At 35.9% G+C, this 25,727-nt stretch overlaps 2 protein-coding genes across 2 annotated transcripts in view; one reads left to right on the top strand and one right to left on the bottom strand.

Moving 5' to 3' along the window:
* MCUB (mitochondrial calcium uniporter dominant negative subunit beta) overlaps window positions 1–25,727 on the top strand; it is a 1,088,652-nt gene that overhangs the window by 455,442 nt on the left and 607,483 nt on the right. The gene's annotated exons all lie outside the window — the stretch shown is intronic.
* Window positions 1–25,727, bottom strand: part of COL25A1 (collagen type XXV alpha 1 chain) — a 490,679-nt gene that overhangs the window by 224,355 nt on the left and 240,597 nt on the right. The window contains exons 4-5 of the mRNA XM_050791058.1: window positions 7,766–7,810; window positions 5,802–5,809 (exon numbers count right to left, since the gene is read on the bottom strand). Of these exons, the coding sequence (XP_050647015.1) occupies window positions 5,802–5,809; window positions 7,766–7,810 (53 nt within the window). The remainder of the gene's footprint in view (window positions 1–5,801; window positions 5,810–7,765; window positions 7,811–25,727) is intronic.

Genomic DNA, 25,727 nt, shown 5'->3' with positions numbered 1-25,727 from the left:
CTTGTTCCTTTTTAAAATTTTATTTTTAAATTTTTTTTTACTTTAACAGCCTTACTTAAGCTCAGTTTGCAGCTCTTTGCCCCTTAATGTTGTCACTTCCAGAATTCCAAAATTCTGCTTAACCTGGCACTACATCTACAGAAACGATAGCAGAGGAAGCATTAAAACAGACTGCCACTAGACACAGTGCCCTCTACAAACACGGAAGCCCAAACCACTCAATACAGAAGACAGGAAAAGACACTAGAGAAACTCTTCTATGTACACATTCATAGTTATATTCTTTTTCTTTTTCTGCTTTCTGGCCTAGAAGACAAATCAGTGTGCAGGGTCTCAAAATGAACAACCTGAGTTGTTCATTTGACGAGTGACAGCCTGAGATCATTCTATTAAAACTCTACCCCCAAACAGCCTTTCAGGGCAAATTAATTCTCTCGGTTTTGCTTCTTTGGTTTGTTATGGTGACTGTTATAATGACTGAATTGATCTGGCTATGCTGGTATTTTACACCCATACTGCCTCCTACAAGATAATAGTTTGTTCCCTCCATCAATAATCATAACACCCTGTTATTATAGGAAAAAATAACAGTTACTGCACATTGAAAAGCACACTCTTTGAGTCCAAATATAAATGTTTAAATATTATAATAATTAAGTAGGAATATAACAAAGGAGTAATTAAAGGAATATTTGCTAAAAAACTTCAAGAAAATTTTATACCTAGTTTTCTTAACTCAAAGAGGCAAAGCTCATACCTCCACATGATTTGCTTCTGTTAAATGATAATGAGATGATTTACGAGTTTGTTTTGAGTAACTGGCAATTTAAAAGAGCAGGCATAAGATGTAAGATCTACAAATAACTAAGAGCTTAATATGAACCATACAGGATGAGGATAGGATAAGATACAACAAAGAAGATGCTTACAAAGAAGGTGGTATCACTTAAACCTTACTTGCCTGAAAAACATCTTATAGAAATATGGGGGACTTTGAAGAGGAACAGACCTGGGTTCATATTTCAGTTCTGCCTCCTGCTAGATGTGCATGCACCCTTGGGTATATGATTTGACTGGTCCAATCCTCAGCTTTCTCCTCTGTAAAATAGGTATAGTAACTCCTAGGTCACAGGGTGGTCTGAGAACTGGTATGTAAAGTGACACATGGTAGGTAGCTGCTATAAATTGTAGTTATTAGTATATCAGGAAAAGACATAATTTGACTTAAAAATCTTACCATTTTTTCAATATGCAGTAAAGGTATCAGAGGTTTTCATCTAAAAGTTCTACTGAGATTTCTTGTCCTAATTCATCTACCACATTGGCAGAAATAGCATTGTAAGCTTAACTTGGCCAAGTCTGCTTCATTCATCTGTCAACAAGATTCTAGGGTTCAAACCGAGTTGACAATTGTTAAAGGTGGACAGGACAGAGCAGGCTGCACAACAGAGTCATATTTCACACCTCAGAGGGTTCTACACGACCAACAATAACATCATATCCCTGTCAGTCAAGCATCATTGTAGGGCTTGATAGACTGATACAAATAAAACAGCCAGTTAAAAAAAGGTCTCCTGGCTCTTTTCTGGCTATAGTTACAGGACTTGCTTGATTCTGTGACCTGTGAATTTTAGAATAACACTTCTTTTTGGGACAAAGAGACAGAGAGACTGTACCCACTATTGACTCTGAAAAAGATCAAAACTATGTGTAAAATTTGCTCCATTTAAAAACCCTAAAGTCATTTTGTAAATTTTGATCAAACTCTCTCTGCCTCCTATTAAAGTAGAAACTTATTTTTAAATGATCCAAAACAGAAGGTACCATTTGACAGTCATATAATACAATGGACTGACAAATCATTCTAGCAAATATAGTTGTGATATCTGAGCTAGATGCTCAAAGCACATGCATAGAGTCCATTAGAACAATATTCCAGTATGTGTTACCTTTATGAGAAAGAAAATAGAAAAAAGTATCTGATGTTCACTTAAAAACAAATTACATACATTAACACAAAATTGCTCTGTTGCAGCCATTTTTAGCAGACTCCTCTGATTGTGTGTGTCTGTGTGTGTGTGTGTGTGTGTGTGTGTGTGTGTATCAAAATAGATAAGGCTGAGTAATAACCTGAAAGCTTCCTAGAGAGTAAATTGATACACGGGATCTAGTTCAAGTTGTATTTCAAGTTTAAATTATAAATGATCTCAATATGCAAGACTACAAAAACTGACAAAAGAAACACATAGTTACATATCCACACATAATTCTAGTGGAATATATCCAAGTTTTCCAAAACATTCTAAGTAAAGTTGTAAATATATGGTTGCTAAATTAAATTTTATCATTAATACTTTTTTGTTTCTTTTAATCTTACAGGGAGATCTGCCATTATCCCCTGGGCCATCTAATTTTTTATTTGTTCGTTCATTTGTTTGTTTGTCTGAATTAGTGCCCAAATGTCTCTTGCACTGTTGGAGCACATTCCATAATGAAGTGAAAGTGAATGACAGCAAAATACACATCAAGACCCCAGGTTACACTTTCTAATCTGTCTGTACACATGAAGCCACAGCACCATGGGAACTGCAGGCCAGAAAGAAGTTTGAGAAATTTACTTGACGTAGATTTTGTGCCAAGGATTGCTCACCAGAAGCAAGACTAACTTCTCAGACCAATTTTGTGCTTTGTATTTAGAGGGCAGAATGGAGGCTAGGGCAACTGTGATTAATATGACAATATATCCCTCGATAGCTTACTTGTGGAGATAGTTGAATAATGTTTTAAAATATATAAAGTAGGACAATACATTTCTCTAAAAATAAAATTACGGAAAGTGTCAGATTTTAGTTCAGGCAAAAGAAGTGAAAGGAAAAAATAAACAGTTGACTTTAAACAGCATGGGTTTGAACCACATTGGTCCACTTATATGCCAGTTTTCCTTCTCTGCTGATAACAAGACAAACCCCTTTTCGTCCTTCTCCTCCTCAGACTATTCAATGTGAACATGGTGAGGATGAAGAGTTTTGTGATGATCCACTTCTACTTAATGAATAGTAAATGTATTTTCTCTTCATTGTGATTTTCTAAATAACATCTTTTCTCCAGCTTGTTGTAAGTATGCAGTATGTAATACATACAACATACAAAATGTATATTAATTAACTGTTTGTGTTATCGGTAAGGTTTTCTATCAACTTTACAACATTGGTAGTAAAGTTCTGGGGAGTCAAAAGTTATCTGTGGATTTCTCACTGAGCAGAGGGTTGGTGCCCCTCACCCTCACACTGTTCAAGGGTTAACTGTACATAAAATTAAGGTGATGTAAAAATAGGAATAGTTCCTAGAAATTCAAATTGTCAGTAATTGGGTATTGTCTCTAAATAAACATATTGCTGATAAAGTTATCTAATTGCAACAATCCCATTGTTCATTAATATTTACTCCGATATAAAAACATGCCAGAAATTTGTTATAAAGCCACCTATTCTAAAGCAAAATGTGATGGAAGGCAGATACTTTTTAGATATTATATGTGGAGATTTAGGAATTGGAGACTCAAGAGGATTTCATCGTAATGTATTTTACCCACAAGGAAGCCCATGATATTGGGCCCTAAGTACTATGGTAGGCTTCTATTTTATTGGTAAAGATAGCATAATCAATGTTTTTTCTCTTTTGTACAATCAATGTTTTTTCATCTTATCAAATATAAGCAACTTGAATTATCTTCCAGTCAGTATGGAAACTCATGATTATACTTTATTTATTGGATTTGATGCTGTTTGCCAAACATATTTTAACTTCTTTAAAATGTAGTCAAGGTGAGACAGTATCAATACATGTTTTATAGATTAGCCATTTTGCATTTTTGGCCATAATTTTATATTATATGTGATTATTTTAATGAAAGAATATTATTTCACCCATGGCCTGACAAACCCATGTAACAGTGATCCATGTTATAACACAACTATAATTCATAAGGAATGGAATAAAGTGGTAAACTGAATCGATCTGAAATCAGACATATCTAATTGAATTTCAACTTTGCAAATCCTTTAGCTGTGCAACCTTTGGTAATTAACCTCTATGAGCCTGTTTCCTCACTGAACAATAGGAATGGTAACATCAGAGGGTTGGTGTGAGAACAAAATGATATTATACATGCAAAGTGCCTAGAATACTGCTTGCCTTACATAAGGGGCTTAATGCTAATTATTTATATATAATAAGAAAAGGAGGAACAATTGACATCTTTAGGTAGAAAATTTGGACTAACGGCCTCAAGAAAGCGACAACTATATGGTTGCTTGAATTTTCGAGGAATCAAAGAGGAAGTACTAGAATTCTGAAGAATTCATAAGGCAGAAATGAGATTTAACTACCTCTTGGCATAGCTAATGTGGATGCCACAAAAAGAAGCCTTGAACACTCTACTCCAGCCGTAACCTCAGGAGTTTCCTCTGGGTAGTAGTGGTTTGTTATTTATTTAACATGAAGAGACTTAAGTATGAAGCCAAAAAGTAAAGACTCTTAGACCTAGGGCATGCCATCTGCCTAGCATTAAGCAAGAGCTGAAAGTCAGTTACAGAAGCAAAGTCATTTCTAACATGATTAATGTTCCATCCTTGAACGTGGCAGGAAGACTGCAAAAGATATTTGGAAGCCAATGTTTCCTCTGAATAAAGTAAACGAGTATATGCTAAGCCCCTCTCCCTGGACCATGCTGGCCTGTTAGATAAGTTGCCAATGTGGAGTCTGCAAACCCTGGAGCAAACTGGCTATCCAGGATGAGAAAATATCTCAAGGCCAATGATCATTGCTACTGTAAATGCACAGTGCACCGTATAAACACTGGGGTCAGATACAGTTATCCAGCATATTACTCAAAAACACATCTAGCTCAGAGCTGACAAGATAATCTGTTCCTGTGAGTGCAAAGCAGACTGGAATGCTGCAGCTATGACCTACTCAAGGAAAGAAAAAAGAAAGTGAAACTCTCCAAGGGCTCCATCTCATGTTCTTTATGCAGGCAAAACTCCAACAGACTTCAAAAGAAGTGTTGCCTAAGGAGGGAGGACTGGTCCAAGCTCACTGGGGGTATCATTTCCATGATCATGTTGCCATCTACATTTGGTAGACTGGCAAATGCAAATATTTCAGATACAAGTTTAAACAGATGAAAAAAGAAGTGTGAAATAGCTTGGAGATTTGCTTGCAAAAGAAACCTCAGAATTCCAGGAAAAGCATTTAAAATCAGAAGCTTCATAAGTTATCCAAAAATCTCATGAGGGTATTGGTGTGTGATCATATCAGAAATAAATGTTTTTCATCGTATGTTCTCACTCATAAGTGGGAGCTAAGCTATGAGGATGCAAAGGCATAAGAATGACACAATGGACTTTGGGAACTCAGGGGAAAAGGTGGGAAGGGGGTGAGGGATAAACGACCACAAATAGGGTAAAGTGTATACTGCTCAGGTGATGGGTGCACCAAAATCTCACAAATCACTGCTAAAGAACTTAGTCATGTAACCAAATACCACCTGTTCCCCAATAACCTATGGAAATAAAAAAATTTAAAACAAATTTAAATGGACATACACTGCATTCTAACATATCACATGATCACAAAACTGTGTATTTAAAAAATAATTTTCCAAACTTTAAGTATACTCTTAAAAGGTCAGTAACATTTTTCTAATAGACATATAGGCTATATTTTGGTGTTTTAACAAAGTTTTAACATACGTGATCCTGATAAATGCAAACAAGCCAAAGTGCAGCAAACGTACTTACAGGAGGACCTATCGGGGGAGCAGGTAGAGAGAGAAGAAGAGGGAGAGAGATGAGTTAGTGAATATGCAAAATATTAAGATCAAACAAAAGATATGAGCATAATCAGCATGATATAACAGACATGGAAGTTTTTAAAAATTCACTGATTCTTAACCGTTTTTAGGCCATGGAACCTCTGAGACCATTTCAGAAAAATTTATAATTGTACACAAAATTTTACATAAAATTTCAAGTGATTTTTAGATCGCCTAAAGCCTGTCTATGAATTACTGAGAGGTTCATATATCTTAAGTAAAGACTAATTTATAAAAGTTTAGATAAGTATGAATTATGAGAATATTTGGTAATTTATGATAGACCAGTTATAGAGAATTGATATATAACTTCTTGAGTTTGATAAAACAGCCAAATGAGAAATGTACCTATTATTTGTCCTTAGAATTTTTTATTCGACACTATTATAAATATATAAAAGTCTAGTTCCTCATGTTTATATAAATTTCTTTAAAACCATCAAAACAGGCAAAGTCTGAGACAATTTTAAATATTTCACATACCATTATGCTCAATTAAAATACCAGTTCTAAGTAGCTAGGAAGTTGGAAATTGGCTTTTATTTTCTAAGAAACTTTGTATAAGCATACATTTTTCACTTTTTCCCCACAATCCTCTTTCTTTTGACAACAATCAAAGATCATTTCTATGATTATCTGATTCCACTAATGTTTTATCATTTCTTTTTCCTCAAAACAAATTTACAAAGTATCCTTTATTAGAAAACTTTACACTTTATGAAGCAATACCTACACAAGTTTCCAATTATTTAGATTCAATGAGCTTTAAAGGTAGCTTTTGATAACACTCTTTAAAAAAAAATAAGCAACTACACTGCTCAAATTAATAAATTTTCATAAACACTTTTTACTTTTACATCTTTCTTAAAATGGAAGAGGACATGAGGCAAGAAAAAAACCCACACATCAATCTGCTATCAGCTCTTCTTGATAGGTTAATGTTTCTGTTTCAATACTTAGTAATTGATTATTTTTAATATTGATAAATATTTAGAGAAAATACTGAAAAATAATTTACGGCATGCTAGAGTCAAATCTTAAATTACTTTATCTTGCATGGAAGAATTAATGGCCTCATAAGACTTTATGTGGTCACTTTCCAAAAAAAAAAGAAAAACAGTAAGTGAACTCATTTATACAGATCACCTCAGTTTCAAAAGAAATTTTACTTGACTTTTCTGTTTTACACTGGAGATTTGTTTTACATACAGGGATTTGACCTGAAAGCAAGAATGTCCTGAAGTAGGAATCGGGACAATTGGTTCTGTTTCAAGTTCTGCCTTGGCCAAATCACCTGACTGCTATGGGCCTCCATTTCCTCAGCTACAAAATGGAAATTCTGGATTGATTACTAAGGCTCCTGTCATTAATAAAATTCCATGGTTGTACAAGAAGGATAACACATTCTCAAATTTTGAAAACAATGGGAGTAAAAGCATGACAAAATTGTGCCAACTGGATAAAATAGCAACACAGCTTTCTAAGACACGTGCCCTATTGTCCCAAGGCAGATGTTTTTGCAAAGGACCTACATTTACTGACCACCTACATAGATGGAAACGTGGCTGATGCTATCACACTGTGTGCAGCTGAGAAACCCTCCATTGTACACAGAAAGGACAGACTTAACTTGACCCGGTAAATAAGCCCCAAATGGGTACCAATTGTTACTAAACTGCAATTAACAATACTTTGCAAACTTCCCCTTTCTGCAGTTTGATAGAAATAAAAAGATTAAAAAAAAAAAAAAAAACAACTAGGTCTAGCAGAGAAGATTTAAATGCACACATACAACCTCCAACAAGACAATATTATCATTAATTAGGAAGAACAGATGCCGGAACTTAACCAGAACATGAGTGACATAGAGCAGCTGAAAGAGAGACTTACCAGATTCTCCTCTTCGGCCTCTCTTACCTCGTTTCCCTGGAGGGCCTGAAATACAAAGGATAATGTTTTGAGTGTAGTTTAACTTTTTTTCCTGGTTCCACCAAAATGTCTAGTAAATAATTTATATATATTTTCTCATTGTTTTTATCTACCAATTTCAAGAAAGAGACCAGCTATTTGTAAAGGTCAGTACTGTCTTTCGTGTTTCAGCAAAACTCTTAAGGTTCATTTAATTATAAAAGCTACTCTAGATACATGATCATCTAGGGTTACTTAACACCAATGATTCGGAATTTTTGTTCATCCTGCTTTAATATCATCAGTAAAGAAAGAGTTTGCTAAGAAAATTGTTAGTGTTGAGTTTTATGTTTCTAAGGAATATTTCTTTTCAGTATATGAATAATTAAAGTACTGATTAATAATTTAAAAGTACTAAGTCCAAATGATTTATAGTTTCTTTTCAGTCAGGTCCATCATAATATTCTGAAAATGTTTAGTTGGCAGTTAGTTAAATGTATACATTAGTAATGGAAAATAATCCTTACAAATATTTATATCTCATTAAGTGTGAATATATTGGAATTTCACCGATCAACAACCACCTGAATAAAATCACAACCTTTTTAATAGGGCAGTATTTAGGTAGTAATTATAGATCTGATTTTTCTACAAGGGCAAGGTCATTATTGTCATTCAATAAATAGTTAGCCTTTATGATGATCCCATTTTAAAAGCAGAGAAATAAAACTTCTTTTTTTTTTTTCCCCCGGTGAGTTACCGGTAAAGACCACCAAGCTAGTATGTATCAGACTTAGCACAAGATTCTAGATGTTCATGGCTTTCAAGCCATTATTCTCAATTATATAATTTCTGTCCTCATTTCCTTGGTCAGGAGTAGCCTTGCACTGAATTATGGTTCAGGCAAATAGAAGAGAATAATTAGCCCACAATGAGAATTGAGGTCTTATAATATTTGCCAGGAGAAGAAGGCCAAGGAAAATACAGAACTGCCTGATTTTAAAGAATGAGCTGCTAAGTAGGACTGATGACTTCCAAACTTTAGAAAGTTCAAGACACAAGCAGTACAGGCCTTAGTATCCAGGCGACTTTCAATGTGATCCTGAGCTACCGGCTCCCACATGGAAACACTATCATGAGAAATAAAAACATCAGTGGGGCAGTTAGTTTCCTCCCAATCCCTTACACAGAGTAAGTCTCAAACACACACACACACATACACATAGAGACATAATCTGATATATAAAACTTCCTTAAGACTAAGAATTATACTTTTTCTAGTACAACATCACTTAAACTAAAAACTCTCTAGCAACCACTATATACTTATAATGTCTGTGGTTCACATGGTAGGACCATTAGAAGCCATTGTGGAAGAGATGACAGATGAGAATTTTCCAAAACTGAATATAGTAGTCCTATGATTTAACTTATATTTCAAGTGGCATGTAAAAATAGTTCACCCTAACTATGTGGAAGGAGAAACTTAGGAATATTCAAAGACAAAAAAAAAAAAAAAAATGTTAGGAAATACCAGAGGGAAATTATAATGGAAAGTACTTTGACTGACTGTTGTCTCACCTACAACAAAGGTGCCAGAAAGGCCCAGCCCTGATTTTTACAACATGTCTTAGAGGCCTCTAATTATTACTTATTTATTGGGAATTAGCTTCTTTGCCATTTTCCCCCTGAAGAATGTGTCTTTCAACAGTAGATTTCATCAAATAAAAACAATAGATTGCACAAATGTTTAAGAAATAACTTGAATAAATTTTTATTTTATTTAACAGAGAGAAGATTATGAAAAAAATGATTAAAGAAGCACTCACATCTTTTGAAGAAATCAAAAACCAAAATACGAATATTTCTGAACATATCTGAATTAAATATTCAATCAGAAGGTTTAAAGAAATGAATCAAATGCTGTGGTAAATCTGCTTGTCATATTGAGAATTGAAGAACAGGATGCAAGCAAACTGAAATGGCATTTGGCAAGACAGATATCTATTGAATATGGTAGGGTTTTACAAAGAATGTCATAATATTTGACAGAGAAAATGAATTTAAACTAAGTTATGAGAAGATGGAATATAAACTAATGAATTTACAAAGAAAATACTGGATTTAAGAAAAGCAGGTTATAATTATTATCGGAATCAGAAAACTGCAGGGAGCATTATACTGAGCTTGGTGAACTAATAAATTATACAAAACTCTCAGAAAAGTCTAGGTGAAGATCTTACTTACAAAGAGAATAATCTGATGTTTGAAGAAGTCTACTGTGCAGATCAAATAATTTGATCTTGCTTCTGAATTTAAAGACAAAAAGAATAATAAAAATGAAATGGATGAGACGAATCTGGCAATGGATAGCTGGCAGAACAGAGTGAGAAGATAACAAATCAGAAAAGAGAAATCAGACAAAACTGATGTTAACAATTGTCACAAAAGATAGTGGCCATTTCCATTCCAAACTGAGTAATGAATTGTCAGCCAGGCATGAGCTGTATGAACACATACAGAAGTTGGAACATGGTTCTCATTCACTAAACTTGGCCAGATCTTTGCAACAGAAATTCTCAGTAAATTCTATCAGCAGAAAGACATGACTCTGCAAAAGAAACTGGCTCAAGAATATGAATGGGAAGAGAAAAAACAGAAGCTATCAGCAACAGAGGAAGTGAAAACTTACAAGCAGAAAATTCATTCAATGAAGAATGAATTACAGAAAACAGAGAGAGATGACAAAACCAGATTGCTCTTCAGTGTTAGAAAATTCAGGACAATTGGTACTATTCATGCTTCAGAAAGAGTTCTTGCTAACTTTCAAAAATAGATGCAAACTGTCAGCCTGAGATAGAATTAGTAAAAATTTGCCATCATGGTAATTATTTAAAAACCAGTGACTATAAACCCAAGTTCAGACAGACCCAGTTCATCAATTAACAAAGGAAAGCTTCCTAAACCATTCCAGTTCCTCACTAATGATGTACCCCCTTGATAAGGCTCTTCTCTAAAGTCAGATATGTACCTAGAAGGAAACATAAGCCACTCTATGGGCCCTCATATGATCGTGAGGGTGGGTGGTTACTGGAAGTAGCTGGAATACTCTTCCCTGGCTCATCAGATGAATTACCAAAACCTGTCAATTCTACCCATATTACCTGGATCTGTTCACTCTTCTCCACTCCTAAGCATATAATATTTCAAGGCTGAGTTTAAACGTAATCTTTCTTGGCACTCCAGTAAGAGATTTTTTCACAGTGATGTTATTTCTCTTTGAAAATATTTTTACCTTTTATAAACATTTACAACAAACACACAGGAAGTATTTAGAGAAAAGTTTCAGAATTCATCATTGGTTAGGTGTTTTGACCTCTTGTTTTCTATTTCAACACACATTTCTGGCTGGATCTGCTTTTGGAGAGCAGGTATCATGTGGATAAAAAGCAAAGGGAAGGCTCACGCCCTGGGTGATTGTGCTTAGGTGTGTGTTGTCATAAACACCTGAGAATAGGGAGAAGATGGCTAGCTCATTACAAGAATGGCTTAGCGGTCGTTGCCACTGACACAGGTCCATTGGACGATAAATTCCTGACTGAATGGAGGAGGTAATTAATGAATATAAAGACACACACTAGGTGTTCAATAAATATCAGCTCCCTCTTTTACTTTATTTATATTTTCTTTTTAGTCCATTGTGATTCTACTTGATAATTTTATAAAAGTTGACTATGTGTGTGAACAAGATTGCAAGAGATTAATATCACCTTATAATTATACTATTCAAAGAGGCAATTTAATATACTAAAGACAACATGGAGCACAGAGTTAAAAACCTATGGATTTTTCACTGCTGTGTGAATTGAGCTGACTTTCAACTAATCTCTTTGATTTTAATCTGCTATCTGGTAAATAATACTCATTCTGCCCCATCTGTATGATTATTGTGAGGATGAAACTGTAAACTGCTATTACATTATACTAAACAAGTGTTTCTTTCATTTTTCATTCATGTGTTGAAGCTTATAAACCATTTCCGTGCTATATTACCATCATATTCATCAATAAGAATAGTAACGTTTTTAAACATAGTAAGATTGCTAAAATAGTAAGATTTCGACACATTCTAATAAAAAGCTGAAACTTAGAAGCTTCATCCCCAGAAGCACAGGGAACTTTAAGTACATTAGATTAAAAAAATCATAAAATACCTCAAACAGTAGAAAATATTCCAAAAAAATACTCTTATTCAGAGTTTTCGAGGCAGAAAATGGAGATGTTACTGCAAAGGAAAGGACAGGAAACTGAACTTGTGGTCTGGGAGGGACAGAGTGAGGATGAAGCTCTTTGCAGATGGAGCAGCCCTCTTGATGGACGCACGCTGGGGTAGGGAAGTCTGGAGGACAAATGTGTGCAAACCCAAGATGCTCCTCCACCCCAAAGGACCCCTGAACAGGTCGCCAACAGCTGCAGCTGGCTCTTGGGAGGGAGGAACCTGTCTGGGCAGAGGAGACAGCGGATCATCCTTTCTCAACCAACCTCCCCCATCCTCCAGCTACGTTCAGAGACTAAACCAGGTTTACCTTCAGGTCCTCTGGATTAACCTTACAAGCAGGCACAGATTAATTTCAGAGCTCTCCCCAAAGTCCTCCCACCTGTTTGCTTGCTTAATGCCTGAAATTCCTTCAAGATGGACCAAAGCCTTTCATTCCACAATTAGAAGTAAAAGGCTTAAATGGCAATGCCTGGTAGAAGTAGAACACTAACTAAAATTTATTCTCTCCATACTCATAAAATGTCTGTACTACAACAGACCCACGAGGTCATATGAGCCAAAGGTTTTCATGCTCTGCTTAGAACCTGGACCATCAGAGCAGCTCCAGATTGCCATACTGAATTGCAACCATTTAAAGTAAAACCTCCATGGCTAAAACAAGTTTATAAATGATTCACATTTCTGCAAATGTAAAACTGAGCCTAACAGAGGTGAAAAACCTGCCCACAGTCCCACACAGCAGATCCCAGCTTCCTGATTCCAAACCAGTAAATGTTTGAGGGAATATTTTCTTACACATTATGAAACTAATAAATGTATTTAAATTAATTGTTAGCTGGTAAGATTTTTACTGTATTTTAGTTAGAAACAACAAAAATTGTTGCCAAATTTTTATTTTTTATAACCTAATCAGAGAAACATAATTTTAATAAAGTAGCTCATCACGCTGCCTGTCAGTTTCGAATTCACATTCCACAGACACAACTGGCCACAGCCAGCCCGAACTTTCCAAAGTACTTTATCAATGGCCCACCTTGTATTTTTCGAACATCGCTACTTAGACAGATGTATTATTAATCCTTGTGACAGCCTTCCACTAGACTGTAAGCTCATGAAGGGAGAAATTCTCTTGTTCATCCTTGTATCTCCAGCAGCAGGCATGAGGCTGACCACTCAGAAAACTTTAAAGGAGCACCGCCTATGAGCTATTTGATGCACACCAACGTTATTTCATACTCTTATGGCAAAAACCACAATTACTTTTGCACCAACCTAATACATTAATTTTTTAGAAGAAATGACTTTTTTTTATTCAGGAGATTTATTTCCCAAGATTTTCTCAATCAGCATGTACTCTACTATACATAATACAGGGTTGTTTGTTTTAAATATCTTTTATGTGTGTATTTTTGTTTCAAATTTCCTCAAGTTTTAATTTCTGTGGAATGTCAGTTTATAAACGAAGTTAATCATAATAAATAATAGGAAATAATTTCAGCTTGCAATAGCCAAGTTCCATAACTCTCACTACAGAGTATTATTCAGATATACAGTAATCATTTTAAAGATAATGAGTTGAAAATTTGGAAAAGTCTCTCTCCCTTATTTTTAACAATACAAAAGATATACTAACAAATGTTTGAGGGACTATTTCCTTACACATTATTAAAGTAATAAACGTATTTAAATTAATTGTTTGCTAGTAAGATTTTTACAGTATTTTAGTTAGAAACAACAAAAATTAAGTTGCCAAATTTTTATTTGTATAACCTAATCAGAGCAACATAATTTTAATAAAGTTATGAATATTTGTAATATACTGTTCCCCTAAAGTAATTAGATTTGTTTTGCGAAATTCCTAGAGGATATTTTTTAAATCAAATAAAAATAACAAATATTTCATTTTATGAATAGTCCTTTCATAAATATGCTTATTTTCAAGCTTTTATACCAAGGGATTCATGATAGTTCCACATAAAATTTATAAAACATAAAGAATATGCAGAAACTATGTTCACCGAATGAAGATAAAACACAATAAAGCCCATGGGAGGTACAAAAAGATTTAAAAAAAAAACTCTCTTCAAGTGGCTAATAAATGTGGGTGCATTATCAGTATATACATTAGACCACCTAAAACCAACTGAGAGGATATGTATGTGTGTACTGGTTTAAATGTAAAATGTAATATTCCTTGGTGTAGTAGTCAGTGCTTTAGAAGAAAATGGGCGAGTTATTCCAGAATATACTTCTCATGTGGAAAATTTTTTGTTTGACACAGTCTTACTCTGTCACTGAGGCTGGTGACAGTGTAAGTGGTGTTGAACATCGCTACTTAGAGTGCAGTGGTGATAATAGCTCACTGTAACCTCAAACTCCTGGGCTCAAGCAATTCTCCTGTCTCAGTCTCCTGAACAGCTTGGGCTGTGGGCACACACCAGCACGACCAGCTAAGTCTTTTATTTTTTTGTAGAGACAAGGTCTCACTCTGTTGCCCAGACTGGTCTCAAACTCCTGGCCTCAAGCTATCCTCCTGCCTTGGATTCCCAAAGAGTTAGAATTAAAAGTGTGAGCCATCGTGCCTGGCCTAAGAGAGTTATTAAGCAGCAAGGTATGCCCTTCTGGAAAAGCATGTTATCTTTCTCGTGAAATGCACTGAGAGCAGGACTCTTATTTGTTTCTATATTTTTTTCAATTTTATTTATTTACTTATTGAGACAGAGTCTTACTCTGTCACCCAGGCTTGAGTGCAGTGGTGTGATCTTGGCTCACTGCAACCTCCACCTCCTGAGTTCAAGTGATTCTCCTGCCTCAGCCTCACGAGTAGCTGGGACCACTACGCCTAGTTAATTTTTTTTTTTCATATTTTTAGTAGAGATGGGGTTTTGTCATGTTGGCCAGGCTGGTCTCAAACTCCTGAATTCATGTGATCCACCTGCCTCTGCCTCCAGAAGTGCTGGGATTACAGGCATGAGCCACTGTGCCTGGCCTCAATTTGAAATAAAGTGAAAATTTTCACAATTGCCATTAAGATATTTTAAATAAATACAAATAGATTACATCAGAATTGTGGTAAATCTAATTCTCAACATTATGTGATCATTAGTTATTTTTAAATTGGTTGAGTTTCTACTCCTGTGGAGAGAGGTCAATAAACCAAAATTACCTTCTAAAACTTATTCCCAGTTATCGCAGTGTAAGTTTAGTTCTTTGTGGTGCCAGGATTAAATGAAGTATGTCAAGTTTAACTGAGAATTAGTTGATATTTATTAATTTCATAAGTAGGAAAAACTGATCACATTCATGAGATAACCGGAGACTCTCACAAGGACATACTGGAAAATACTACTGCACTTAAATCATAAAAGAAATGGATTTCCAAACTGAGTGCAATGTTTTCTGGGCTTTATATCAATGCTTTGTTTCCAGAAATGGAATTCCAGAAAATGAGGGGTTATCTTTGTTGCTGTTTTTAATATCTAGATAATAAATATAGTAGAATATTCCATAGAAACTGTTCAAGACTACAAACAGCCTGATGTTGCAGTTCATTGACTTTAATGAGGTCTGATGTGGCACAGTTGTTATTTCTATCATTCTTTTCCCACACATAAAGTGTTTCATTATTATGGCACTAGAATGTTTTACCCCAGGATCCTACAGGGGATTTATCATGACAGCTTTTTTTATTTCTACTTGTGGGGATGGGGGCTGCAAAATGTCAGAGAGTAGGGGTTGGGAAATAGGAAAGATATGATTCTTTGTGAGATTACATGCTATGTAACAAGAGTGACTATTATCTATACAATGTAATATATTAACATGAAAAACAGTTTCCAAGCTTTCAGAAAAATATTTTAAATTAGCTTTGCAGATTACATGTTTCTAATGGAATTGAGAGTGGTAGATACCTCTTTTAAAGATAAACAAAAATGTTAAACTAACACAAAAAAATAAGATCAACAGTTGAATGTAGTTTTTCAAATATTCAATAAATAAAATTATGTTAATTTTTATTTATCAAAGATTGAAATAATCTTCATGGAAAATTTAAAAAGTGGGCTAATAGAAACTAGGATTTGTTTTTATTAATGGCTTTGTGACACCACAAGCTTTTGCCAAATTTCCGATGGATGAACTAAACACAGCAGCACCACACACACCATTACGCATATGTAAATAGCCCAGATATTTAAGCGGGTGCTAAATTAATCATTTAGCATGATGCCAAAATTTCCACCTAGTAGTAAAAAGACTCATAGAATAATAATACAGAACTGGTTTAACACTCCAAATGAGTGATGGAAAATGAAAAAACAGAAAGGCAAGACAAAGCCATTCGAGTAAGAGTAGGAGTAGTTCAGAGAGAGAGGGTAACATGGAAGTCTGGACCCAGTGAAATAAGCATGAAGGCACGGGCATACTAAAACAATCAGTGCAGGAATGATAGAGTAAGATCTGTCTGTGGAAGCCAGAGAACCTAGTGAGCCCCTGTATCATGTGGGGGAAAAGCACAAAATACTAGGAAATAATACAAGGGACAATGATGATGACTAACATTTATGAGTGCCATCACACACCTTGCACTGGGCTAAGCACTGTACATGCTTGGTCTCATTTATTTTTACTAGTTGTGTGATCTCAATACAATTTTGGAAAGTGACGATATAGAGAGGTTAAAAGATTTGCTCAACAGCACATAGGTAGTAAACAGTGGGTTAGGGATGTATATCAAGACAGCCTGACACATTGATTACAAATGCTGAAACTAACAATTTGGTCACTTATTAAACACACTATAGATCACTGTATTTTCTGATACAAAAACACACAACTGCCCAAAAGAAAATAGGAGATTTAAGTCAACTTAGAAAAAATATGTTCATGAAGCCCTTTATTTAAAATCTTTGTTTATAGGCTTATTTTTAGCTTTTCATTTTAAAGGAAAAATAATCATGAGAAATCACTGGCCAACAGTTAATAAACTTCTATTTTACAAAGTTAAAAAGACAGTGTTCTCTCTTCATACACTGAGAACACTCATGGCTAGCCTAAGGGAATGTGATTAACACATATTTATGTTTAAGCTCAGTTAATATGCTCTTACAGCATGCACAGCAGTTTTTGCCCAGTCTGTTATATATAAGTATTTAAAGTGACAGAAATAAGAAAAATATTGATCTTTTAGAAAGGAGGGATATTGCCTGTCTTATTCATTATTGTATTCTCAGTACTTGGCACATAATTAAATGTTAAATAGATGACCCTTTTTAAAGTAGTATTTCTGCTAGTTAAAAACAAAACAAAACAAAAAAAATGGCAGAGCACAACTTCTGAAATCAGCCATAAGGGCCTGTGTTTGAACCTGTCTCTTCAACAATTTAGCTATGTGACTTTGGACAAACTAACCTCTTAGAACTCTTGTCTTCATCTACAAAATGTCGATAATACCTATCTCAGACTTGTTCCGATTGTCAAGTGAGATATTTTACTTGTGAGGTACTGAGCACATAGCAGCTGTGGAGACACAGCATCTGTGCCCATAAAGGCAAGTGCTACTTAGGAGATATTTAGGTTAGGGGACTTGACTTTGATGAATTAGATAATCGGGGAGGAAAGAGCAACCTCTAATCCTCTTCAGCCTACAATCCAGCCCTCACAAGGTTCCCAAAGTGACCTGTCTCTTCTTACAATCCTTCCATGGCCCCCTTAACCCCCCTTCATTGCCCCCTTGCCATGTCAGACCCTAACAGTATCACATAGCGTAATGATAATGGACATGAACTCTGGCAGATGAGGTAAATCATAGCATCTATTTCGTTTTTGTGAACATGTTAGCAGTTGGTCCATTTGCATACACGTCTGGCACAGAGTAAACATTCTTTAGATGTTACCAATTGTAATGATTTTTCACATCTCTGAATGTTTTTCATTTGTCTAGGAAGTCCTTTGCAGATGGTACCTTCCACACGTTGGGTGCTCAGTACCAACTTAGACTAAATATTCCAAAAAAACAAAAACAAAAACAAAAAAAACCATTACCTTCTTGGCAAAATGAGTTCATGGCTTTCAGAATTTGGGCTGTCATGACACAATTTTTCATTCACCCAAGCTTAAAATATCAAGGTAATTTTTTAGTCCTTCCCTCGCATTCTTGGGAAATGTAGTGTTTCATCAATATTTTTCCTTGAAACAACTCTTGACTGTCCCTTTGTTTTCATTCCCAATGCTGATGCTATAGTTTGGGCCTATACTTTTCAACTCTAAATGCTTACTGCTTACTGGTCTGTCTCAAATCCACCTGCATAAACTACTAGGGTAATCATTTTAACCTATTTTCATCATGCAATTCTCCAGATCAATAAGTTTTCACGCTACATAAGGGAGGAAGTACTTACACATTGGTCCAACACACAAGGTTTTCTCCTATCTAACAAATCCAACCCAAGTCTCCATACTACCTAAAAGAGTCTGTCTTGCCTAATCCTTGGTCTTTCATCACTCTTGTGCTCTCCTTACTTAAATTTAATTTCTAAAAGACATAATTGAGGACTGACAATCCTTTCTCCTTTGCCATGTATTTGGCCCATTTTTCTCCTCTAGTATTTTTTCCAGCATACCCATGAATTGATTCTTGTTGGGATAGAAATTCTGCCTTCTTCACTATCACCACCAGGTTAATACAGTTCAATTTTAATAGAGTCGTTAAGTAAAAGCACAACATTTTTAAAATTTTACTCCAGTTACCTAAATAGGAATAGGAATAGATATCATACTTCAAACTATAGTTTAAGGAGGAGCTGCTATTTTGTCTATTTAAGGAATTAATTTGTTCAATGCTATGATGTATTTGGAAATGTCATGCATGTAAAAAGTGCTCTACAAAATGCCAAATTATCTTGCTAAACTAACTGAGAACACAGTGCAGTGTAGGTTAGGATTACAGTTGGCCTCCCATAGAAAATGCTAACATAGGTGATCTTCACCAGAAAATCAAATCCCATTTAACCATTTAAAAAGATACTTAAAATCTCCTAGCCTCCCCTACTGAGTTTCATTGCCTCCTTCAGAATAAACACAGTTATTTCCCTACAGTTAAATTTCAGATTCATACTGACAGGCAAATTCCCTAGCATACAAAAACATCATGAGTAGATTTCTATGAATAAAATGTTTCCCCATATGATTTCATAATAATTCTAGCACTTTAATGCTGCTATATCTATCACATGGCAAGTAAAACTTTTCCAATGAAACTACAGATGGGCCAATCCAAGACATAATTTTAACTTCTGAGGCTGAGTTTCTTTCCTATGTTGCATAGTAACGAACACAGAATTTTTTAAAATATCAAAAGCCTTGATATACAGACACTCTTTTGCCCTTAGGTAATAAAGAAAACATACACCAAAATTTTATTGGCTTTCCATCTGGCGTCTTTCGTACTAATGAAGATGGGAAGCTTCAAAGCATGCTGAGGTTTGGACGAGTGTCAGAGGTCTACCTACAAGTGCCAATCAACTTAAAAGACTTATGAAAGGTCCTTGATCAAGTAGATCAAGAGCTCAGGAGCTAACTATCAGAGGTGAAAGCTCAAGGGTTACAACTTTAGGTTATGAGGGAGAAGGTAATTTCAAAGTAGAATTTGAGTTCTTTTATTTTGCAACTTGACTATCATAAGGGCTTTTCATAAAATAGGACAGTTTTAAAATATGGCATTTTATTATGATATCAAGTAACATGAGAGGAAAAACCTTCAAGGAAAAAATTAACTGTAGTAAATATAGAAGAATTGTAATAATCACAAATAGAATGGATACTATGAAGTCTATTTTATGCACCTTAGTAAAATGACACAAAAGATGTCTTGAATAAGACAATTGTACAATATAAGTAAAATAAATTTTGTACACAAAGCTTTGTGTAAAATATATTCAACAGAATAAATTTTCACTAGTAGTGATACTCATATCTATATTTAAGAACAAAAATGAGGAAATTAGGATCTTAATCCACTTTGACACAACCTATATTCCATCCACATGCATATTTATGAATATGCATGACTTAATCAGGTTTAATCATTCCTCATATTCAGCCTCTTCATTAAACAATTATTATTAAGAAATTCTTGAATTCTACTGGTAAGCTTTGAAGTTAGTTGTTAATATACAACATGAAAAAGGATTACTATAAATAACATAAATCCCCAAGACACCTGATTGAATTAGATTGTTCTCTGAATATTTTATGCTGAGATAAAAATGGACGCAACTAAAACAGTTCTTGACTATTAAAATATTTTAAGTCAAAAACAGCCATGAGTGCCTATGCCATCAACACTTTATGAGTATGTTGGGTTTCCTTCTGAAAAGGTCTCATGAATTTGTGAGAGATGCAAGGCCTAAAACAAAAACAAAATAAAAATAAAGAACACTGTCAGCCAATATACAATACAGTATTACACTGCAAATGGCATTGATTATGCCACAGTTGCTCAGAGAAGAGAGTTGAGAAAAGGTTGTCGGAAAAGAGAAATTTTAATTTAACTTTAAAAAGTCGATAAAAGGCTGGGTATGGTGGCTCATGCCTATAATCCCAGCACTTTGGGAGGCCAAGGCATGTGGATCACCTGAGGTCAGGAGTTTGAGACCAGCCTGGCCAACAAGATAAAACCCCGTCTCTACTAAAAATACAAAAATTAGCCAGGCTTGGTGGCACGTGCCTATAATCCCAGCTACTCAGGAGGCTGAGGCAGGAGAATTGCTTGAACCTGGGAGGCAGAAGTTGCAGTGAGCCAAGATCCCACCACTGCACTCCAGCCTGGGCAACAGAGTAAGACTCTGTCTCAAAAAAAAAAAAAAAAATGGATAAAAGAGGATAAGGAAAGATTAAAAAAAAAAAAATGAGGCACAGCTCCAGTGCAGTGGTTCACATCTGTAATCCCAATACCTTGGGAAGTGGAGGCGGAAGGATCGCTCGAACCCAGTTCGAGACCAGCCTGGGCAACACAGTGGGACCTTGTCTCTAATAATAATAATACGGCATAAACACAGCTAGCCACATGCACTGCCGCTCACCATGAGACAACATTCACTGGAATTTTTGTTTGAAATAAGATTGGATAAGTAAGTCCAGTCCAGATTATTAAAGTCCTCAAATGGCAGGAGAAAAAGTTAAGAAATTCTCCAATACATAACAGGAATCAAATATAGATTGAGTAGTAAGATAATGACATGAAGAAAATGGTGTTTTGCGAGGACTAACCTGGCAGGAATTAGAGAACACAATTATGAGTCTCTTACAGAAGCTAAGGTACAGTGATAAAGGGACTAGTGACAAATGGGGACAAAAAACAGAAACTGAAAGTAATACTTGACAAAAAGAGTCAAAGTTGGAGGATTAATTGGATTTAGGAGCTGAATACAACAGGCTGAAACTCAAAGACGGTCTCCAAGGATTTGAGCCTTATAGAATAGAAAATTGGTGGTACTGTTTACATATATCGGATAGATTAAACAAAAGATCCCTCTGCCATTAACATGATAGTCAGATGTCAAGCTTAGGCCTTGGAAACAGTTTCAGAATATTGGCATATTTATATGAATTAGATCCTCTGTGGAGTCTACCTTTCTTCTTTTAACACGATACGCACAGACCTTTACACTTGAAGATTTGCCCCAAAAATTGGAAAACATTTGTTCTTGTATTTGGGCATCCACAGTATGCAAGGTTAGTTTTGTAGAAGTAATTACAAAGTTCTACAAGTAAATGGATAATAAGTTGATGTTAACATTACAGAATACTTACCAACAAATCAACAAACGGAGGCCAAACCTACTAAGGTTGTTTGTATCTTTCTATTGATTCCCTTAAAATCTGTAAAATCCACTCTGATATTTTCACTCAAATACAGTGATTTAATTCAGAATTTCCGTCAGTTGAATATTGATTTGAATCATTCCTGAACTAGGAAGACAGCAGGAACAGTGGCTAGAGAGCCAGAGACCTCCCATGCATTGTCATTAAGTTCTACAGAATATTAGACTTCTTATCTATAACATGAAAGGACTGTACTGGAGCTCCATGTTTCCTTCCAACAATATGATTCTATGAGAAGCAAAAGAAAATCATTTTTTTTTTCTAACTAAATGACCACACCTGGTCTCCAGTACCTACAAAAGCCCTAACCCTAGGTCCACCAAAGTAAATACAAGAATGCCAGCCAAGTCAATTGATTTCACTTCCAATAGGCATGCAGATCATTATGTGAGTATCATAGGAAGCACCACCTTGAGGAGGTACAGGGTAGAAGTAGAGCATGGTGTATCCAACGCACCGCTAAGGAGGGCAGTCAGCCTGCAGAATTCTATTGGCTTTCCAGAACTGTGGCAAGAACTCACGAGTGGTAATGAATGAGAGCAATGTGCTCTGCTCCTTTCGGGCTCATCTAGCCCCTCGGACTGGACTGATGGCTACAGCTGAGAAATTCCAAAGGGATTGAGGAGGGGAAGTGCCCAGGGCATGATGCAGGCACACAAATCCCTCTGGAGTCCTAATCATTCTGCCCAAGTACACGCAATCATGAAGCACAGTTGTTTGATCTGGCTACACACTCTGTCTTTCTTGTGAGGGAGAGGGAGGACTGTTTAGAAGTAGGAACACTCCCATTCAGTTGCATCACAAATTGTGATAAATCAATAGCCAGTCCTTGTCCAGCCATGTCAATTATAATCTGGCCAGATCAGTTGTACATTCCAGAAGAATGTAGGGAACTGTTTTCTTTAGTTACCTGACAGAAACATGTTGTGTTTGTTGTGCTAGAAAATGTTGATGCAGCAATCCAAACACCACCAAATGGCTTGCAAATACCTTTTTGGTGCTCTGTGTGTGTGTGTGTGTGCGCGCACGCAGGTGCATGCATGTGTGTTTAAGAAATAAATTTTTTCTCCCTTAATGCTATCCCTTATTTTTATTCCATTGGATGAAACAACCAAAAATATCTAATATTAATTTAGAGGAAGTCTTGCAAAGAGAACCTACTGAACAACTCTGTTTTTATTTAAAGACTATGCCAGTCTTATGACTATCTTTGGTCATTAGGCCTAGATTTTGAGCCACAATTGACAAGACCTTCCTTGTGATGACAGATTAAAGTATTCACTGTATGGCAAGGTTTTTTATTTCACTGCAGCAACCAATGATGAAATGCAATATGGTCAGATTAAAGGTAGCACATAACTACCCTTTTGTAGTAGTAATGTCTTTGGTGAACCCACACATGCTATCGGTCATTTAAATCCATAACCTGGAGCTGAGCAGAGCCCCATCAAAGTCTTCCTTACATGCCCCACCTGCCCTGGGGCGGTGCATACATCATTTAAAGCAAAGCTTAGTGACAGCTGCAGAAATGTACTCAGTGAAGCTAAAATAGACAGCAATCTAGAATAATAGTGATGGAAATATCTGGACATTCATATTTAAATGAATGAAATGATCACCCCAAATCCAGAGCTGATTTGCAGCTGGTACACATCAGCACTATCACACTGGCTGTTGGTCAGTTTTAGAAGCACCACTCACCCCAAGTGCCTCTTTTCCTAATACCTGACCATCCTAGCCCCTTCCCCAGAGCCCCTGGAATGCCACACAAAATGGGTACTCAAGGAAGAAAACCCCTGGCCCAGCAGGAGGTCTCCCAAACTTGGTTCCAGCATTGAGTCTAGCATCCATTATGATTTGCTGAAAGGCAAATTGATAAATACTTTGAATACTACCCTGCCTATCTCCATCATCAATACAGCACATATCATGTTGTATTGCAGTTCTTTCTTTATAAGTTAGCATTCATCTACTATTCTCAAGCACTAAAAAACAGAGAACCAGTCTAATTCATCTTGAACTCTAGTGCCTAGGATGGTAGAGTATAAATAGATCCTTGGTGAACCTATGGATGAATGACTTCTAAAATAATCAAATTCCTTTCTTCCTTTTTTTGAGACAGGATCTTGCTCTGTCTCCAGCACTCCCAGGCTGGAATGCCATGGCACGATCATAGCTCACTGCAGCCTCAAAATCCTGGGTTAAATGGATCCTCCTGCCTCACTCACCCATGTAGCTAGGATTACAGGTGCATGACACCACACCTGGCTAATTTTTTTATTGTTATCTTTTAGTAAAGATGGAGTCTCACTATGTTGCCCAGGCTAGTCTCTAGTGATCCTGGCCTCAAACAATCCTCCCAAAATGCTGAGATTACAGGTGTGAGCGACTACATCCAGCCCCAAAATCAAATTTCACCATGTCACCTGGATCATATAATACTTTCAGATAAAATTATTCTCATTCTTACACAATATTTGCAACTTCTTATAAGGCTTTTCATATAGACACATGTGGTCTTCAAGGTTTTTTTTTTGGCTTTCACATATGAAGATAGCAATGGTGAACTAACAGTCCCAAGAAGGAACTCTTTTTGAGTTAGTTGTGCTTCGTGTCTTACACCTGCCACTGTCCTCTGGAAGCATAATAAACTTTATAAAGGAACATCCTATGGATATAAAAATATCAACATTAAGAAAAAATACTTTCATCTGACTCACTATAGAAATAATCTCAAGAACTTATATTCTTCAAATACCCATACTTTTTGAACATATATAATGGTTAAGACTCCATTGAGCACCGGGGTCCCCTACCCCAGCACTTTTAATCTAAACACAGTGAAACTCTTTGATGTCTACGGGAAAAAAATAACACTGAAAGTAGTTTTGTCTTCACTGCGTTTAAAAATTACAGTCACAGAGTGTTTTTAAAAATATTTCCATTGGACAATATTTTGGTGCCAGACAGGAACCTAAATTTTGTTTCATCGTGTTGGGGAACATTTAGGATATCAGGAAGCACAGTGGAAAAATTTCTTTACAGAAGAATATACTCTCCATCTCCTGGTGAACAGTTTTTGTTTTCTTTTCCAGGGAGTAGTTTATGTACTAAGTTTAGGCCACACAAGAAAGTAATATCTCCCTCAAGAGACTGCCTTTGGCTTATGCTGATTTTTTTCAGGCCAAGACTATGGTAATGATTTAAGGAGGAAAAGAAGCAAAATGGAATAGGAGGAAAAGATAGAAGAAAAGGGATTAGAGAAATGAACAGTTTTCTCAATAGAATTCAACACAATTAAAGTATGTGTTGGGAAATTGTGAGGGTCAGATCTCAGAACCGAAGTCAGTGAGACAGTGCCTTCATTGGGTAATGCATACTGGGTATTACGATTCCATACTGGGTATTATGATTCACCACAGGAACGTCACAGATGCAACAATAATCGAAAACCAAGTTTGTCTTCTAAGTTCAGTTCTCATTACACAGTAACCAGAAGTCTACTGGGGTGCGTGCCATTGCTTTCGGTGGTTCCTCCAAGGCCAGCTGTGCATATCTTCAGTAGCTTGGAAGCTGGCCAGTGCAGTAAGCCCCATGCTGGACTTGGGAAACTAATCCCCTGTATTATTGCTTTTTCACAGGTGGGACACCTGCCCTTTTCTTTTATCAAAGTCTTCCTAATGACATATTAAAGGCTCCCCAAACTCAACACAACATTGGATTATTACAGTTGAATGAAAAGATAAAAGCAACAAAGAAACATGAGTAATGAGTAAGCAGGAT

This window comes from Macaca thibetana, chromosome 5 (genome assembly GCF_024542745.1).
Source record: "Macaca thibetana thibetana isolate TM-01 chromosome 5, ASM2454274v1, whole genome shotgun sequence".
Classification (NCBI taxonomy): Eukaryota; Metazoa; Chordata; class Mammalia; order Primates; family Cercopithecidae; genus Macaca; species Macaca thibetana.
This window is presented reverse-complemented; position numbering and strand designations above follow the sequence as displayed.